This window comes from Balaenoptera acutorostrata, chromosome 11 (assembly GCF_949987535.1).
Source record: "Balaenoptera acutorostrata chromosome 11, mBalAcu1.1, whole genome shotgun sequence".
Classification (NCBI taxonomy): Eukaryota; Metazoa; Chordata; class Mammalia; order Artiodactyla; family Balaenopteridae; genus Balaenoptera; species Balaenoptera acutorostrata.
Genome location: NC_080074.1, coordinates 62,724,305 through 62,743,260, shown reverse-complemented (window position 1 = coordinate 62,743,260; position 18,956 = coordinate 62,724,305). Strand labels below are relative to the sequence as shown.

The 18,956-nt window shown below is 61.8% G+C and overlaps 1 protein-coding gene across 8 annotated transcripts; it reads left to right on the top strand.

The window, feature by feature from the left end:
• Positions 1-2,672: 2,672 nt before the first annotated feature.
• On the top strand, positions 2,673-18,944 carry TNS2 (tensin 2). 8 transcript variants are annotated; one of them, XM_057556797.1, is made up of 30 exons: positions 2,728-2,817; positions 5,413-5,586; positions 7,231-7,339; positions 7,840-7,877; positions 8,771-8,809; positions 9,096-9,134; positions 9,288-9,337; positions 9,564-9,753; positions 10,040-10,090; positions 10,383-10,505; positions 10,593-10,657; positions 11,487-11,570; positions 12,133-12,245; positions 12,340-12,400; positions 12,670-12,745; positions 13,002-13,131; positions 13,232-13,297; positions 13,381-13,494; positions 13,674-14,885; positions 15,027-15,177; positions 15,300-15,889; positions 16,005-16,094; positions 16,411-16,536; positions 16,742-16,834; positions 16,961-17,038; positions 17,203-17,280; positions 17,693-17,861; positions 17,947-18,015; positions 18,122-18,151; positions 18,305-18,944. In XM_057556797.1, the coding sequence occupies exons 1-30, from the start codon at positions 2,743-2,745 to the stop codon at positions 18,441-18,443; spliced, it is 4,422 nt and encodes a 1,473-aa protein (XP_057412780.1). In that variant the 5' UTR covers positions 2,728-2,742; the 3' UTR covers positions 18,444-18,944. The 8 variants fall into 8 exon arrangements, 7 of the variants coding, with proteins under 7 accessions (XP_057412784.1, XP_057412783.1, XP_057412780.1 ...); XM_057556796.1 differs by lacking the exon at positions 2,728-2,817 and adding an exon at positions 4,546-4,592; XM_007179415.2 differs by lacking the exon at positions 2,728-2,817 and adding an exon at positions 4,547-4,592 and having other exon boundaries at positions 9,582-9,753.
• The last annotated feature ends 12 nt before the right edge of the window (positions 18,945-18,956 follow it).

Genomic DNA, 18,956 nt, shown 5'->3' with positions numbered 1-18,956 from the left:
GCAGCAACCTCCCAGTTGGACAATATATCCTCTGTCCTCAGCTAGGAGATCTGCCTCTGGAGACAGCTCTTCCCCTTCCCCCACTCTTCCTGGTTCCCAGAGCCCAAACCCTCCCCTGAAGTTCCCCTGACCTCTTCCAGCCAGACCAGCCTACTCCCTCAATGCTCTCCTCCTATAGTCCCCCACCCCCAGGATCTGAGCACACTCCGTCACAGGCATGGGATCACCCCAGACCAGGGAAGAGGGGGTTCAGCCTTCCGTGCCAGGATGGGCTGCCCCCTGCGTAGTTAAGGTAAGAAAACCTGCATGAAGGGTCAGAGAGTGTTCCTCAACTTGTTTCACCTTCACTAACACGATCCTGGTTTTCTCCTCCCTTTCCCCTTCCTTTCTAAAGTTCCCTCTGCTCCGAGCTGGTAGTCAGGATGCCTGCCTGGCCCTTTGTGCCACGTGCCACCCATTATAATTTCACCCCCTCCAAGCCACCTTCTATCTTTTCTCACTCTCAACCTTCCTCATCAGCTTCCCCCCTGCAGCCCACTTCCCCTGTCCCCACATTGAGAGCAGGAATCAAGTCTGCGCTGGAAGTGCAGCTACCCATCTTACGACCCTCCCCCAATTCCTTGGAACCTCAGAAGTTCCTCTTAGCGAGAATTCCCTGACAGTCCAGTGGTTAGGACTCGGGGCTTTCACTGCCGAGGGGCCGGGTTTGATCCCTGGTCAGGGAACTAAGATCCCGCAGCCGGGCGGTGTGGCCAAAAAAAAAAAAAAAAATTTCCTCTTAGGGGCAGCAATACCAGCATGAGTGTGAGGCTCTAGCCCTCCCATCGTTCTGGGATCCAGTCAAGTACGTTTTCTCTGGGTCCCAGTCTCTCCTTTGGTACCTCTAAAACCTACCCTTTGGCGTGCATCCCAGGGCCCAGCCAAAGACCCTAATGAACTCTGGAAAGAGCAAGATTTTTAAAAGAGGTAGACTTAGGCTCCAAAGAAGTGAGTGAATTTTCATATCTTGGCTATCTCGATTACATAATCAAATCTTGCCAAAATACACAGAATGACCTTCAGCCCTGCCCCTTCGCCAGTAGCCTCTGATCCCTGTGGTTCTCCTCTCTCCTCTGGCCTTCTCCAGACTCTGGCCTCTCACCTTCTCCCAGTGCCTCCCTACCTCTTCCCTCCCCCGCTCCATTCCAATCCCCCAGCTCTTCCTCCAGATCCCAGTGACTCCTGCCGCTCTAATCTCTGCCTGTTGGACACCAACTCAGTCAAGAGCAGTAAGATCAAGGCTCCCCGGTCCCAGCCACACCTACCCCTCCCAAATGCCAGTCTCTGGGGGACCTGCATTGTCACCATCTGCAGCTTCCCAGCCTCTTCCCTGCCACCAGATTAGAATCAGGTGCCTCACTCCCTCGTAATCAGAACCAGACTTCTCAGCCTTTGCCAAAGGCTAGATGAGCACAGAAAATACCCAGCTGAGAGAGGAGACAGGGAGGGATAGAAGGCCTTAGTGCTGGGGATACTGGCTGCCTTAAGCAGGCATTGGGCATTGAGGCCTGGGCACCGGCTCCTCAGAATCCGCCTGCCCCCCTCCCCCGCCAGTTTTCATCATGGAAAATCCAGTGGGGAGGGTGAGGAAGGGAGAAAGTTTCAGGAAGTGCTCACTGCTAAAGAACATTGGGGAACCTGGGAATGGGAATAGATCGATTGAACTTCTAGAAAGACATCCTTTCCCTCTACCTTCCCCTCCAGGGTGGCACAACTCAAACCAGCCCCACAGCCCATTAACTCAACTCCAGGAAATTCCTATCCAGTACCAGATCCAGACACTGCAAAAGAAGTGAATGAGATTAGACCACAGAATAAATTTCCATGTCCACTGGGAAGCCTGGAACTTGAGTTAAATGAGAGGAAGACTTTAATAGAATTATCCTAGGGAACAGGAATGACAGTCCAGGTCCAAAGCGGGGCGATGTTTGGGTTGACTGGAGCGGCTTAGGCGTGGGGTTGGGAGGTTGAACTTGACCTGAAGGTCCTCAGCTGTGAGTCCTTTGGGGGAGACTAGGTGGCACTCGAGAAGTCTCCCGTGGCAGAGGACCAGAGGAGTGCGTCCAGCGACTTGGGACATAAGTGATACCAGATGCCTTCGTTTGAAGCCCCGGTGGGTAGGTGGCGCTAGCCCCACTAGGCCAGGCCGCAGGTGGCCCCTGATTTCGGGGTCAGGTCCACTCCCAAATGCATTCCTGTGGAGGGGCCGGACTGAGAGAGGCCGAGGCAGTCCTCTGCACCCTTGTTTCTAGTGCCTTCTGGACCTGTGTCCACCTTTTCTTCTGCGTCTGTTTGGCTCGTAAGTTTTTTTGCCTGTGTCCCTCTGGGTCAGTCTCTTCCGGACTCTTTGAGATTTTCCTGTCCCTGTGTTCTCCGTGTCCACCTCTCTCAAAATCTCTCCCCGCATTTCTGTCTCTTCCGGTCTCCGAGGGTCTCTGCCAGTCCCCGCATGCCTCCTTCTCAGCTCCTGGGCGCGTGGGTTCGCCAGAGAAGGTGGGGAGGAGAAGAGGGAGAAGGAGAAGGACGAGGGGCGGGGAGCGGGCGGCACGTGGGGATTGGAGCCCGGGAAGGAGGGAGAGAGGGAGGGAGAGGAGCCCGCGGGAGGGAGGAGAGGGCGGCGCAGGGAGCGGCGGGGGCGAGCGCAGCGCGCCCGCCCCGTCTCCTCCGCCTCCTCCGCGTCCGCTCGGCGCGGGCCCGGGCGAGATGGGCTGGCCCGGGGGCTCCCCCTGCTGCTGCCCCGCCCCACCGCGCCCCCGCCCCGCCGGGCGCCCCCCGCAGGTGAGTGGCCGCGCTGCGCCGGGCGGGAGGGCGGCGGCCTGTGCGTCACGGCCCGGCGGACAGTGCCGGGGGCGGTCGCCAGGGGGCGCGGGACCACCGGGGGGGCGAGTGGGCGCGGGGAGCGGGGCCGGCGCGCTGGGCCAAGGGCCGGGAGCCGGGAGCCGCGGGGCCGGGGGCGGCAGCGGGCGGGGCCCGAAGGCCGGAAAGGTGACCAGGGGGCGGGGCCGGCCCGCGGTCACTCCCCAGCCCGGCAGTCTCGCCTTCGCGGGTCCCGGGCGCACACGCCGCCGCTCCGTCCCGCCACGCACGCGCTCGCGCCGCCCCCGCAGGCCGGGGACCTGGGCGGGAACTGGCCGGGGAGAGTGCGAGTCAGGGTTTTGCTATTTTACTTCACATCTGGGGAAACCGAGGCAGATTCGGCTTCCACCGTCAATTCTCCAGGTCACCCTGGGCACACTCGCACACCCCGCCTTCCCTCCCTGTCTCCTTCCCTGGGCCTCACCCCTCCTCGCAGCTGGGCTCCCAGCCGCTCATCCAACCACAGCTATTTCCAGGAAGGGGGAGTGTTGGGTGGAGGGGTTTATCCAAACAAACCCAGGGCTTGGGAGTAAGAGGGGGCCAGGCTCGGGGAGAGACTGACGGGCTCTGTAAAGTTCCAGGCAGGAGGAGGGTGAGGGTCCCAGGGGTCTGGCCTGGCCTTCCCAGGCCTGCCCCCAGCGAGCTGCTTCTCCTCTCAGCACTGCCTGAAGGCTCAGCGCTCTCCCATCCCATCTCACTTCAGAAGTGCTCCACAGGTGGGGAGGGACTCAAGGCCATGCTTCCCTGGCCACCCAACACGGGGGCTAGTGAGCCACCCACGAGGACAAGAGTGAGGGTCAGAGAAGGTTTGGGGACCTGTTGCCAGGTGAGGGGACTTTCAGCCTCTCGGGAGGCAGCAGGAGTAGAGAGAAGCCTGCTGGAGGGGTCCTGGTCAGGGTAACTGTAATAGGAGGGGAGAAGGGCCATGCTACCACTACCACAGCACCTCTCCTGCTCCCAGCAGGGCTGGGGACTGGACCAGGCCAGGCCCGGTTGCCCACACTGGCCAGGGGCCTGGAATGTCCTGGGACCCAGCCAGGGCTGGTGGGGTGGGAGTGTGTTGCAGAGCCAGTGCCCCTCTCCAGTTACAGGCTAGGCCTCCCTCTGACTAAGGTACCCTGGGGGCAGACTTCCTGACCTGGAAGGAGGATTAGAGCTTCAAGGGAGAAGCCTCAGGGTAGACCCAGTCCAGGCAGCCCAAGGAAGTGTCCTGAGTGGGCTCATCCCGGCAGCGGCAGGGTTAGACCAACCCAGATGGGCTCGAGGGAGGGAGAGGGAAGGTTAAGGACCTGGTGGGAGAAGCCAGAGCTGGGGGAGCTTCCAGAGCCCTGGGACATTCAGTAAATACGCTGCAAATGGGGGCGGGCCACGCACATTTGCACATTCTTTCAAGCCACTGGACTGTTCCACTGGACTGCTCTGGGGAGCTGCTGTCCAAGGCTTGGGGCTGAGGACCCCTAGGCTATTAACCCCTTATACTTTCCGAAGATTACTCCCCCCCCCCCCATCCTTTCCAAGGCCCCAATCCACCTCCTTCCCTTAACTTCCGGGACAGGAAGCTGGCCGCATTCCCAGGAGGGAGGCAGGAGGCCCGTGGAGGGGCGTGGAGTATGTGTTGGGAGGGGGGCCTCCTGTCCAGTCCTCGGGCCCTGGGACAGCTGCTGAGGAAGGAGAGCGGAGCTGGGAGAGCCATGAAGGTAGCGTTCAGGCTCGGGGGGTGGGGGCGGGGGGAGCCCAGACCTAGAGCCTGGGGTGGCAAGGCTCAAAATAGCTAGGAACCTGAGAGAAACAAGCCAGAGAATAGGTGAGTAGGGAACTGTGTCAGGAGCAGAGCAGCTGGGGAGCTCTCAGGAGAAGGGCCCCAAATGCCTCGGGCTGGGGCAGGAGAATGGCTCGCTCCTGTGCGCAGAGCAGACTCTGGCTGGAATTTGACCTTCCAGTGTAGATGGTGGGGGCAGGGGGCCAGTGCACGTTCTCCTTTTCCTATTTCTTCACAACTGGTGAAACTGAGGCAGGAAGCTGGCCCTCAGTCCCATTTTCCCTGACCCTCAGGATGCACTTCACTCCTGAGCTGGCTGGGGTCGCAATTCCCAGCTCCCACTCCCCCCACCAGAAGTCCCCAGAGAGCCTGAGAGTTCAGGCCGGGAGGCTGGCCTGGCTGGGACGCGGTGTTCCCCGCTGGCCCTTGAGCCCTGCCCTGAGACCTAAATTCCCACCCCGCCCCTGCCCCGCCCCACTGGGGGCTGGATCTCAGGATCCCACAGATCCCTGGATAGGGCAGATCCCTGGGCATGGGGCAGCTCCAGAGCAGGGTGGGTTGGGGGCAAAAGATCCTGGGCTGACACTCCCAGCAGGGTAGATCCTGGGAATCTGATCTCCTGGCCTCCCCCACTTCCTCCCCCCCCACCCGCCCCCACTTCCTGGAGCAGCGACCTGCCCCCTTCCCGCCTGCACTCCCCTCCACTTCCAGGGCTGGGCTTCTCCTCACACCAGCCAGACAGCCTACTCTCCACCCAGGGGAAGTGGCTGCCTCCGCCAGGCCGCTTCCAGGAAGCCCCGGGCCAGGCCCCAGCATTGTTCGGGCCCCACGGCCAGCACCCCAGGCAGCCGGACACCATGAAGTCCAGCGGCCCAGTGGAGAGGCTGCTCAGAGCCCTGGGGAGGAGGGACAGCAGCCGGGCCACCAACAGGGTAGGAGTGCCCATTGGCTGGGCAGAGGAGGGGCAGGGGTGGAGGTGTGGGCAGTGGGGGAGGGGGCCAGGACTCAGGCCAGCCCCCCTTCCCAGTTTCGGCTTCCTCAGCCTTCTCCCCTTGTCCCGCATCCCCTCGCATCCCCTTGTTACTCTATCCCTTTGGAGTGGCCAGGGCTGGCTGTGACGTGAGCAGCAGACGTTCGGGTTAGAGCAAAACCTGGTGTCCCTTTCAGCTCCCCTGACACATGCCCTGCCCTAGCCCAGGCCAGCCCTGCACCCAGGCAGGTATACATCATTGTAGGACCTTCCTGGGTACTATTCTGGAACCCCAGAGAGGACGTCCCTAAGCTGAGAAGTTTGAGGGAGATGGGATGGGGGTGGCGAAGGAAGGAAGGGAGGGAGGCAGCCAGGTCTCAGGAGTGCTTTAGACAAGGGGGGGTTGATTTGCTTTCCACTGATATCATCTGTGTGTGCCATTAATGCCAAAATGCACCCAGGTTTCCTAGTGGGTCTGGCAGAGTTGGTCCAGCCCAGAAGAGTTCAAGTTGGGTTTAATCCAGAAGCTTCAGGGACAGCCAAGAGACCAGAGGTGCTGCCTGCATCCCCAGGCTGAGGGGCCTGGAGGCCCCATCACTGCCTTTCCCCACATTTTCTCAGCCTCACCCCAAAAGAAGCATCTCAGGGCAACATGAGACAATACTATGGGGGAGGGAGGCAGAAACTTGAACGCCAGAGGAGGAGAAAAATAGGTAGAAGAGAGAAGAGGCAAGGAAGCAAATGGTCCCCAGAGGATGGGAGGGATGGGACAAGGTAGGCCTGGGCCATAGGGGACATCCCAGCCTCCTCGCTCACTGCACTCTGGGTGGGGAGGGGCCCAAGAGCATCTGCTCCACCCTCTCCCTCTCCAACGCTGGAATCCCACTTGAACCTCCTCAAGTGACGGGGCGCTTACTACATCCCGGAGCAGTAAGGCAGCGAAATATTTCCAAGTCATGCTTCCATCTGCCTCTCCCTCTGAGCATTACCGCCCCCTCCTTACACAACTGCTGCCTGCCGCCTGGGTGCACAATGAGTAAACATGTTGTTCTGACAGTAGGGGGAGGAGGGCGTGTCCACCGCCTGGAGGACTGGGACAGAGGGACCAGGGGAGCAGGCCTGGCTGAGGCCCTCCTGCCGGGTCAGTCTGGGCGCTGTGTGACTGACACCGTACATTCATGTCTGACCCCCTCCCTGCTCACTCTCTACCGAAGCCTCCAGCTGGGGAGGGCAAGATGGGAGGAGAAACAGGTTGCCTTCATAGCGGAGTCAGGGAGCGCTATCCCCCCACACCAGGACGGAAGCTCTAGGGCTTGGGTGGCAGTGACCGCAAGGGTATCACACACCAGGGCCACGTGAGGGGCCTAAGTGATCCCTTGGGGAGGAGCTGACCCAGCTAGGGTGACGCAAGGGGCCAGGTTCTACGCACTGTCTAGGACAAGCCCTACAACTGCCCGGAAACAGCTGAGGCCAAGTGCGTTCTACGAGTTTGAGGGCTTTATCGGGATGGAAGAAGAGAGAAACTGTGCAGTGCTCAGGCCCCAGCCCGGTCCTGGAGATGGGCCCGTGGGAACTGACACCTCTGTCTGTCTGTCCCTCCACCTAGCCTAGGAAAGCTGAGCCACACAGCTTCCGGGAGAAGGTTTTCCGGAAGAAACCACCAGTCTGTGCAGTGTGTAAGGTGACCATCGATGGGACAGGCGTCTCGTGCCGAGGTGAGGCGCCCTGCCCTATGCTGTGACTCTGCGAGCGTCACCCAGCACCACTGGGTTGCACAACCCCAGCAGGCAGGCCCCAGAACAGAACCCGTACTGCATGTGCTGCCCCTGGGCTGGGCCACATGGGAGCCAAGAGGAACTGCGTCCCCTCCAAACAGCCCTTGCTCCCCCAGCACCCCAGGAGACCCAGTACTCTAAATCACCTTCCCACCTCACCTGAGACTGGAGGCTTTCCTCCCTTGCTTCCTCTTCACCCGCACCCACCCTAGAACATTACCCCTGGCTCCCTCCTTCCCTGGCCTGGGCAGTAGTGCACCACTGCCATGCGCTTCCCTTGAACTCTGCCCCTGCTCCCCCACTCCAGCCAGCTCAGTACAGCCGGAGTCCTGGAAGTCCCAAGGTCTAGTTCCAGGGCCTGGGGAGATGGGAGAGGGCCACCCCTTCCACTGCCCCAGTGGGCCCCTGCTAACCCCTCTCCTCCCCTCCATCCCCTCTAGTGTGCAAGGTGGCGACACACAGAAAATGTGAAGCAAAGGTGGGTACCTGCTGTGGGGAGGGGGACTGGGGTCCCTTCCTCCTGTGAAACAGGCTTCTCCAACCACACTGGCATCAACCCTCCACCCTTCTCATCATTGGGGAACCCCTGCTGGGTGGGAGAGGGTACTGTACTGGGCCCTTTAAGAACCACCCTACTCCACCCCCTGGAGGGCTGGCCCAGGCAGCGCAGACAGCTGCGTTTGGCGCTTGTCTTGGTGCCGTGCCCAGGCTGCAGCTGGCGAGTGGATGGGGGGGGTGGGGAAGAGGAGGAGAATGAGGAGGAGGAAGGGTGGGGTGGGTGGGTGTCAGAGCAGGATTTCGGAGACTGGCAGCCGGATGGGCTGTGCCTTCCTTCTGGGGAAGGGTCCTCAGGATGCCTGAGTGGGTCTTGTCCTGGGCCCTGGAAAGGCTGGGCAGAAGGTGCAAGGTGTAGATAGCACCCACTGTCCACTGGGAACCTGAGACAGCCGCATCTCTGGGGAGGTGCCCCGGTCCTCCTCCTGCAGTGTGAGGGGTCCTAGGGCCTTGGAGCTGGCTTTGGGGAGCTGTGTGCCCGGGGGCGGGGTCTCCCAGTGAAAGAGGCCAGTGTCCGTCCCTGGCCGTGGCCTGCCTGCATGGCTCTATATATAACTCCTGCCCTGCAGCTGGATGAATGGGGGTCTGTGTGGGCAGGGGGCTGGAAGCCAAGAGTAACAAGTGGGGGGCCCAGGGGTGGGGGACCGAGAGGCCAGAGGGGAGGCTCCCTTAAATAGAGGAACCTCAGTTGCAGCCTGTGCCCATCTGCTGACAGCCCCTCCACCTTCTTGCTGAAGCTGAGGGGTGGCCCCATCCTTAAGCCCGGGAAAGCCCATTTCACCAGCAACTCAGCTCCTCTCTCCCGTCTCCTTCCAGGTGACTTCGTCCTGTCAGGCCGTGCCTCCCACGGAGCTGGTGAGTATGCTCTGGGATGGGGTGACCGAGGCAAGGAACCTGGCTGCGGCGGTGTCCAGAGATCTGGTGGCCACAGAGAGGGCCCCCAGGAGGTTACCTTGAATGGACTGCTGTGGATAGTGGTCATCCTGAGGCAGTGGGGAAAAATTTGAGCCCTCTGCTCTCGTCCTCTTGGGCCTGCTGGGGGCTAGGACACCCCCCCCGCCCAGTACATCCCTCACAGGGACACCGGCTGGTCCTTGCCCCTTCCCTAACCACTCCCTTTTCCTCCCCCATCTCCCTCTAGCGGAGAAACACGGCCCCTGTGAGGCGCATAGAGCACCTGGTAAGGTGATGCTGGAGGAGGGGGGTGGAAGCAGGTAGCTCTGGGACTAAGGACCTAGGTTTCTTCTGAGGCAAAAGTTCATGGAACTCTGGAGTGGGGAGCCCAGAGTGAGGGGCACAAAAGACGTGTGCAAAGTCTCATCTCATCCACCAGGGATCCACCAAGTCTCTGAACTACTCAAAGCAACGCAGCACTCTGCCCAGGTAAGTGAGGGCGCGGGGTGTGGTCCCATATGAGCCCCTTCCGCTGGCCCCACACCTCAGCCCAGAGCAGGGCCCCCCAACAAAGCTCTCCAGGCCAGCCCCGCCCCCCAGCTGGTCCCACCCACTCTCAGGACCCAGGAGACCTCACCTGTAGTCAGCCAAACACCCTTAACACCAGCCTCCGGTGCCCGCCCCACCCCCACTCTCCGCCCTGTTCCTAACACAGGCTTCGCCTCCTCCCCAGGAGCTTCAGCCTGGATCCTCTCATGGAGCGCCGCTGGGACTTGGACCTCACCTACGTGACGGAGCGGATCCTGGCCGCCGCCTTCCCCGCGCGGCCCGACGAGCAGCGACACCGGGGCCACCTGCGCGAGCTGGCTCACGTGCTGCAATCCAAGCACCGCGACAAGTACCTGGTGAGGGGCGGGACCTGCCTCTGTCAGCCAACGAGAGGGCTGGGAGGTCCGGATGGGCCTGGCCCCTCCCTGACGTCACGCCTCGGAGGCGGAGCCCAGAGTGGGCGGGGCCCGGGCGCAAACCTGGAACGCCGACTGGGCTGTACGAGCTAGGCTGGGCCTTAGCGACCTACTCATTTTGGAGAAAGACCTGTCCTTAGGGTCACAGCGGGTGATACCACCTCCAAGCATCACCGCGCCTCGCTGCCTGGGGTCACTTCGCCTAACGCCCCCACTTTACTTGCAGCTCTTCAACCTTTCAGAGAAAAGACATGACCTGACCCGCCTAAACCCCAAGGTAGGAGGGGATTAAAGCCATCACCCCCTGCTTCCTCGGTATTAATAGTAGCAATTGCCACCTACTTCACTCTGAAGCACTTTCCCATATGACACGTCACTTGGGACACCCCAAAGCCTGGTGCAGCAGGTATCAACCCATTGTCCAGGTGAGGAAAGTGTTGAAGCTGTCATGGACACAGCCAGCAGGCCCCTGACCTTGTCTCCAGGCCCCTACAGCCTGTCCCTCTTCCACCCCCACCCACCTCTTCTTTGGTGGCCACCAGCCCCAGTCCCACTCCTGCACTCCTCAGGTCCAGGACTTTGGCTGGCCTGAGCTGCACGCGCCCCCACTGGACAAGCTGTGCTCCATCTGCAAAGCCATGGAGACGTGGCTCAGTGCCGACCCGCAGCACGTGGTCGTACTGTACTGCAAGGTGATCTGGGAGCGTGGGTTCGCAGGGCTGGGGTGCCCTCAGCCAGGGCCCCCAGTAAGCCCTGCATCCCTGTCTCTTTGTCCTTAGGGGAGCAAGGGCAAGCTCGGGGTCATCGTCTCTGCCTACATGCACTACAGCAAAATCTCTGCAGGGTAAGGCTCCCCAGCCCCGAGTGCCCCCTTCCCCAGTGACCCTTCCTCCAGCTGGCCCTTCACGAGCCCATCTCCTCTGAAGCCCACCTCGGTGTTCAGAAGAGCCATTTACTATAAACTTGACCTTTCCACCTCCCTTTTCTCACTTGTACTTCACCACAGTTTTCCTAGGGCTGCTGTAACTAAGTGCCACAAACTAAGTGGCTTAAGACAACAGAAACTTCTTGTCTCAGTTCTGGGAGCTACAAGTCTAAAATCTGAGGTGTCAGCAGGACCACACTCCCACTGAGACTCTGGGTAGAGACCTTCCTGGCCTCTTCCTAGCTCTTGGTGGTGGCAGACAATCCTTGGTGTTCCTTGGCTTGCAGATGCATCACTCCAATCTCTGCCTTTGTTGTCACATAGCCTTCTTCCTGTGTGTGTGTGTGTCTGTGTCTCTTCTTCTCTTCTTCTAAGGACACCAATCATATTGGATTAAGGGCTCATCCTACTCCAGTATAACATCATAACTAATTACATCTGCAACGACCCTATTTCCAAATAAGGTCACATTCTGAGGTACATATCTTTTGCGGGGACACAATTCAACCCATAACATGGTCTTATTGTCCCATTTTACAGAGGAAGAAACTAAAACTCAGGGAACAATTGCCTGAGGTCCAACAACTAGTAAAGTGACTGTGGGGTTTCTAGTTCTCTTCACCACCACCCTGGGCCTCCTCTAGACTTGGGGGAAATCGCACCTCTCTTCCCTCCCCTGGGGCTTAGGGATGGGAGACCAGGTTGGAGACCAGCCCCTAAGCCCCCACACCGGTCCCACTCTCCCCAGGGCGGACCAGGCGCTGGCTACCCTTACCATGCGGAAGTTCTGTGAGGACAAGGTGGCTTCAGAGCTGCAGCCGTCCCAGCGCCGGTGAGCAGCCTAGGTGGGGATGGGCCAGAGGAGCAGTTCCCTCCGTGGCTACGAAGGCCGAGGTTCTCTCATTCATGCAGCACACCTGCATGGAGCACAGATGCATCTGTGTGCCTGGGATTGTGCCAAGTGCTGAGAATGCGGAACAAGCACAGGGTCCCTGCTCTCGTGGGGCTTATTTACATGCTAGTGGGGTAGACGGCAATAAACCTGTGAATAAAGAGACAAGGTCGTTTTGGATGATGACAGGTGCTATCTATACAAAAAACAAAGCTGAGTCTCGTGATGAACGGAGACTCACAGGACAGTCAGGGCCCTCCGCTATATAACGTGAGGCAGAGATCTGGGGGAAGAGCATTCTAGACAGAGGGAACAGCAAGAACAAAACCTCAGAGGCAGCAAGAAGGATGGAGGTTAGATGCAAGGAAGAAATCTCTGTTGAGCTGGAAGATGGGAGGGAAGCGCCGAGGAGAAGGTGGCTGGGGCGGTGTTCGTAGTTGAGATGACACCAGGGCGTCTCCAGAGGAAGGGGCTTACGTCCTCCTTGACATCCCCCCACCAGGTATATCAGCTACTTCAGTGGTCTGCTGTCCGGTTCCATCAGAATGAACAGCAGCCCTCTCTTCCTGCACTACGTGCTCGTGCCCATGCTGCCAGCCTTTGAACCTGGCACGGGTGAGTCTGCCTGGAATGTACTCCAGGGAGCGGGCTGTCCCCCACCCCCTCCACTCAGCACCCCTCACGTGTCTTCTCCTTCGTGCCCCTCCAGGTTTCCAGCCCTTCCTCAAGATCTACCAGTCCATGCAGCTTGTCTACACATCTGGAATCTAGTGAGTGCTCTGTTCCCCGGCCCCTGCTTCCCTGCTCCCTGGGTCCCTGTTTCTCCAGCCTCCCCAGATAGCTGGGCCTCCAGCTCCAGCCACTGCACCCACAAACTAATAGCATCACAGAATCCGTTTTATAGATGCAGAAGCTGATGCTTAAAGGGCTCTCACTAAGGCAGTGCTCAGTCTCCAATCTCCCAGCTCCCTCCTGACTCTTCACAGCCACCCGTGCACCCAAGTGCCCCTGATTCACCTCTGCCCTCTCTCTTCCCCAGTCATGTTGCAGGCCCTGGTCCCCAGCAGCTTTGCATCAGCCTGGAGCCAGCTCTCCTCCTGAAAGGCGATGTCATGGTGAGGGGGCCTTAGCGACAGGGAGAGGCCTGGGGGTGGGGTGAGGGGTGGTGGTGTAAGCTGCCAGCTGCACAGTCTCTGGTGAGCCATCGATTCGAGGCCGATGGGAGGGCAAAGAGGGCGTCCTCCTGATGGGGAGGTCACCTTGGGGTTCAGGCAAGGCAGAGCCGTGGCCAGATAGTCCCCAGGGTGGAAGCACTGAGAAGACATGAGTGGACACGAGGGCCTGAACGCCGGTCTCCCTCCCCTCACCCAGGTGACGTGCTATCACAGGGGGAGCCGGGGGACTGACCGGACCCTCGTGTTCCGAGTCCAGTTCCACACGTGTACCATCCATGGACCACGGCTCACCTTCCCCAAGGACCAGCTGGACGAGGCCTGGACCGGTGAGTTGGAGACAAGTGCCGTTGGGGCTGGAGCCCAGGTGAAGGCGGGCGGGCGGGCGGGCGGGCGGGCGCCAGGCTCCTCACGGTCCACTCCCTGCAGACGAGAGGTTCCCCTTCCAAGCCTCGGTGGAGTTCGTCTTCTCCTCCAGCCCAGAGAAGATCAAAGGTGAGAGCCAGGCCTGGCCCCGGCGGGGGGTGGGGGTGGGGGTCATCCCTCCCTGCTCCTCACCCCCGGGTGCCCTTCCGTAGGCAGCACCCCACGGAACGAGCCCTCGGTGTCTGTTGACTACAACACGGCAGAGCCTGCTGTGCGCTGGGACTCCTACGAGAACTTCAACCTGCACCACGAGGACAGTGTGGACGGTGTGTGGGGCATGGGGTGGCAGGAGGTGGAGTTTTGGGGGGCACACTCTTCCCTCCCCAGGCAGACACCCCTCCCGAGAGACACCCCCTGAGCTGGAGTCTCCTGCGCTGTCCCCTGTTAACACACACGCTTTCTCTCTCTCCCCCTGTTGCCTGCTTGCCTTCCCTCCCGGATCCAGACTCCGTCACCCATACCCGGGGACCCCTGGATGGCAGTCCTTATGCCCAGGTGCAGCGGGCCCCCCGCCAGACCCCGCCGGCGCCCTCTCCGGAGCCGCCCCCGCCCCCGCTGCTCTCTGTCAGCAGCGATTCTGGCCATTCATCCACGCTGACCACCGAGCCAGCCGCTGAGTCCCCTGGCCGGCCACCCCCGACAGCTGCTGAGCGGCAGGAGCTGGAGCGCCTCCTGGGGGGCTGTGGAGTGGCCGCTGGGGGCCGGGGAGCTGGGCGTGAGACGGCCATCCTCGATGATGAAGAGCAGCCCCCGGCGGGTGGAGGCCCCCGCCTTGGAATGTATTTGGGACACAGGCCTGGCCTCAGCCGCCACTGCTCCTGCCGCCAGGGCTACCGGGAGCCCTGCGGGGTCCCCAATGGGGGCTACTACCGGCCAGAGGGGACCCTGGAGAGGAGGCGGCTGGCCTACGGGGCCTACGAGGGGCCCCCACAGGGCTATGCTGAGGCCTCCGTGGAGAAGAGGCGCCTCTGCCGATCGCTGTCCGAGGGGCCGTACCCCTACCCGCCTGAGCTGGGGAAACCGGCCAACGGGGACTTTGGCTACCGCGCCCCAGGCTACCGGGAGGTGGTGATCCTAGAGGACCCTGGGCTGCCTGCCCTGTGCTCATGCCCCGCCTGTGAGGAGAAGCTAGCGCTGCCCACGGCAGCCCTCTATGGGCTGCGCCTAGAGAGGGAGGCTGGAGAGGGGTGGGCGAATGAGGCTGGCAAGCCCCTCCTGCACCCGGTGCGACCTGGGCACCCGCTGCCCCTGCTGGTGCCTGCCTGCGGGCACCACCATGCCCCAGTGCCTGACTACAGCTGCCTGAAGCCACCCAAGGCAGGCGAGGAAGGGCATGAGGGCTGCTCCTACGCCATGTGCCCCGAAGGCAGGTATGGGCATCCAGGGTACCCTGCCCTGGTGACATACGGCTATGGAGGAGCGGTTCCCAGTTACTGCCCAGCGTATGGCCGGGCGCCTCACAGCTGCGGCTCTCCAGGCGAGGGCAGAAGGTATCCCAGCTCTGGTGCCCACTCCCCCCGGGCTGGCTCCATTTCCCCCGGCAGCCCGCCCTACCCCCAATCCAGGAACCTCAGCTACGAGATCCCTGCAGAGGAGGGAGGGGACAGGTATCCGCTGCCCGGGCACCTGGCCCCAGCAGGACCCTTGGCATCTGCAGGTGAGGGCACTGGGATGGGGAGTGCCCAGGGCAGAGGAGGGCTCTGGAAGATGGTGGGGGAAGGCACAGAGTGAGAAAGAGCTAAGCCAGACAGAAGGGGCTCTTCCTGGCTCACAACCTCTCCTCTCACTTTCCCTGCAGAGTCGCCGGAGCCAGTGTCCTGGAGGGAGGGCCCCAGCGGGCACAGCACCCTGCCTCGGTCTCCCCGAGATGCCCAGTGCAGTGCCTCTTCTGAGCTGTCCGGTCCCTCCACGCCCCTGCACACCAGCAGCCCAGTCCAGGGCAAGGAGAGGTACCCAGAGGGGCTGGGCAGCTCAGGCGCCTCCTTGTCCGGGCAGACCCTGAAGCCTGGGATGGGGGCAGCTCTCACGGGGTTCTGCGGCTCTACTAACCACCCGCCCTCCCACCCCGCAGCGCCCGACGGCAGGACACTAGGTCCCCCACCTTGGCGCCCACTCAGAGACTGAGTCCCGGAGAGGCCTTGCCACCTGCTTCCCAGGGAGGGGCTGAAAAATCTCCAGAGCTGCCAGCAAGAAGTGGGCCTGAGCCTGCGGCCCCTGGTCCCTTCTCCCCAGCCTCCCCGCCCAGCTCACCCAACGACTGGCCTCAGGAGAGGAGCCCAGGGGGCCGTTCGGACAGCGCCAGTCCGAGGGGCCCTGTACCCACCACCCTGCCCGGCCTCCGCCACGCCCCCTGGCAGGGCCTTCGAGACTCCCCGGACAGCCCAGACGGGTCCCCCCTCACCCCTGTGCCTACTCAGATGCCCTGGCTTGTGGCCAGCCCAGAGCCACCTCAGAGCTCACCCGTACCTGCCTTCCCTCTGGCTGCATCTTACGACATCAATGGCCCCACCCAGCCCCCACTTCCCGAGAAACGCCACCTGCTGGGGCCTGGGCAACAGCCAGGACCCTGGGGCCCAGAGCAGGCATCACCACCAGCCAGAGGCATGAGTCACCATGTCACCTTTGCACCTCTGCTCCCGGATAATGCCCCCCAACCTCCAGGTATAAAGGCCTTCAGGTGGCTGGGGCCACCTCGGGAGAACCCTTTTTCCCAGGGAGGGGCATGGCATGGGGACTGGGGAGCCCTGAGGCCAAGCTCAGTCCCTCCCTGTCCTAGAGCCCCCTATGCAAGAGAGCCAGAGCAACGTCAAGTTTGTCCAGGATACGTCCAAGTTCTGGTATAAGCCACACCTGTCCCGTGACCAAGGTGAGAAGCCAGCCTGCGCCCCCCGGCCCCCGCCCAGGGCTCTGGCTCGGCTTTGGAGCCCATCCTTCCAGTGGGTGCCTCTTCCCCGTCTCAGCGGGCCCCCTCTAGGCCGAGCTTCTCTCTAGCTGGTGATTCTGGGCTTCGGGCCCAAGGAGGTCTAACACTGTCAGCGCTCTGTGCGCTGACTCCCCAGTGGCGTCCCGGGTGCTGTCGCCGCAGCTGTTAGGGCCAGAGGCCTGGGGAACTTGGGCAGCAGAGCGGAGGGGCTCCTTGGGGCTCAGTCGGCCGCTGTGAAGACTTCTCCCACCTCCTCCAGCCATTGCCCTGCTGAAGGACAAGGACCCTGGGACCTTCTTGATCAGGGACAGTCATTCATTCCAAGGAGCCTATGGGCTGGCTCTCAAGGTGGCTACGCCCCCACCCAGCGCCCAGCCCTGGAAAGGTACAGAATGGCCAAACGTGAGGGGAACGGGGAGTGGGGTGTGGGGAGGTACCAGAGGCAGGACAAGGCAGGGTGGACCATGTCGCTTCTTAGTGGGGAGAGGGAGCAAGTGACCTCTCCTGCTCGGGAAAGAATTCCAGCAGGCGAGAAGCAGAACCTGGAATCTGACGAAGCCTTCCTCTCCCCTCCCCTCCCCTCCGCTCAGGGGACCCCTTGGAACAGCTGGTCCGCCACTTTCTCATTGAGACTGGGCCCAAAGGGGTGAAGATCAAGGGCTGCCCCAGCGAGCCCTACTTTGGTGAGAAGCAGAGGCTGGGAAGGCTGCACTGGGCTGGTCCAGGGAGGCCAAGAGGCGTCAGGAGGGAGGAGGTAGACCACCAGTATCTCCGGGTGCCTCGAGAGCCCACTCGCCTCTCCCCTGCAGGCAGCCTGTCGGCCCTGGTCTCCCAGCACTCCATCTCCCCGCTGTCCCTGCCCTGCTGCCTGCGCATTCCCAGCAAAGGTGGGTGTCCGGTCATCTGTCCTCCCACCTCTCCCCACCCACTGCAGCCAAAGGCAGACTCCCCAGGCCCTGGCTTCCCGCCTGCCTGCCTTCCCTCGGGGACGGCAGAGGGTGCTCTCCAGCTCCCAGCACTGCCACTCCCCGCTGACCCCCGTTTCCCTCAGATCCTCTGGAGGAGGCCCCAGAGGCCCCAGTGCCCACCAACATGAGCACAGCGGCAGACCTCCTGCGTCAGGGCGCCGGTACGGGCCTCTCCCTCTTTCCTCCCCCTGGGCACCAAGGGGGCCATTGCTGATACATGGGGCACTGAAAGGCCTTGAGGTGGGTGGGTGGGCCCTGGCAGATGCGTCTAACCCATGAGGGCAGGGGGAGCCCTGCATCTGTAGGCACAGTGGGAGAGGGAGTCCTCAGTCTAGGCTCTGCGGGGAGGGGGCTGGTTAGAACGCGGATTCTCAGGCCTCTTTCCAGCACCTCTGACTGTGGATCTGGGGGAGTCACAGAACCTGCCTTTTTAACAGGTTACCTGTGTGACATGCATCCCCCGAGCAGCGCTAGCTGGGGAAAGTGTGAGAGCTGGTGGGGTGGGGGGACCGAGGGAAGATAGACCTGGGGGCAAGCAGAGCCACTGCTCCTTCCAACCCCCCACCCCCCCAGCCTGCAGCGTGCTCTACCTGACCTCAGTGGAGACGGAGTCGCTGACAGGCCCCCAGGCGGTGGCGCGGGCCAGCTCCGCAGCTCTGAGCTGCAGCCCCCGCGCCACGCCAGCCATTGTCCACTTCAAGGTCTCAGCCCAGGGCATCACGCTGACAGACAACCAGAGGAAGTGAGTGTGCGTGCCAAGCCCCCGGGGGGGCGCAGGCCCTGGGGCCCCGATTTCCGGGTGACTTTCCCCACCCTCCTCCTCACAGGCTCTTCTTTCGCCGCCATTATCCAGTGAACAGCATCACCTTCGCCAGCACTGACCCTCAGGACCGGAGGTGACCCTCTCCCTCCCAGCCCTTTCGCCCCCCAGTCCCCAGCTCAGCTCTTCCGTTGGTAGCTATTCCCCGGGTGCATCCCTTCACAGTTCTTCTCCTTCTGCAGATGGACCAACCCGGACGGGACCACCTCCAAGTAAGCCTCCCTGGGAGTGCAGTCGCCCCTCCCTGGCATGGCATGGCATGGCACTGGCGTGGCATCGAGACACCTCCTTCCTCCCCAACCCTGGCGTGGCAGTCCCTGTGGAAGGGATGCTGAGCCCTCCCCACCCTGCCTTTGTACCCCCAGGATCTTTGGTTTCGTGGCCAAGAAGCCGGGAAGCCCCTGGGAGAACGTGTGTCACCTCTTTGCAGAGCTTGACCCAGATCAGCCTGCAGGCGCCATTGTCACCTTCATCACCAAAGTTCTGCTGGGCCAGAGAAAATGAAGGAAGGCCACAAGCTCCGAGCCCACGTCAACACTGCGCCCCTCTCAGCACCCCACAGCCCTCACTTCCCCTGGCCTGGACCCAGGAGACCCGGGATCCAGCCCCTCCCCTAGGAACGGGGAGCGGACACCGGCCTGGGACACTGCTCTCCTTCCCCGCCCCCAGCCTGCTAAGCGAAGTGGACGGGCCCATGAGATGACCTTGCATGTGAGCAGATGGCAGAGATGGGTGTGTGAAGGGTGAGGAGGCATCAGCAGTGGAGCCTGGAGGAGATGGGGATGGCCCTACCTGCGCGAGAACATCAGCGCTGGCGGAGACGGGCCCTGCTAGCTCCACCCAGCTGCAGGTCCCAGCATGGCAGGGAGAGGGGAGAGTGTGGGGAGCAAGGCACTCCCTCCTCTGCCTCCCCTCTGAGCAGAGAGATCAGAGTGGGATCACATGAAAAGGGGGCTAAAAAAGAGTCTATTTTTGTCTAATAATAAAGAGTTTCTATAACGTTTAGTCGGAGTTGGA

Bases quoted from the DNA above. Each gene is read 5' to 3' on its own strand.
- TNS2 (XM_057556797.1), top strand. From the start codon at position 2,743: ATGGGCTGGCCCGGGGGCTCCCCCTGCTGCTGCCCCGCCCCACCGCGC. The intron at 9,754-10,039 runs GTGAGGGGCGGG...CTTTACTTGCAG, and splicing joins AGCACCGCGACAAGTACCTG to CTCTTCAACCTTTCAGAGAA. The intron at 13,132-13,231 runs GTGAGTTGGAGA...CACTCCCTGCAG, and splicing joins GCTGGACGAGGCCTGGACCG to ACGAGAGGTTCCCCTTCCAA.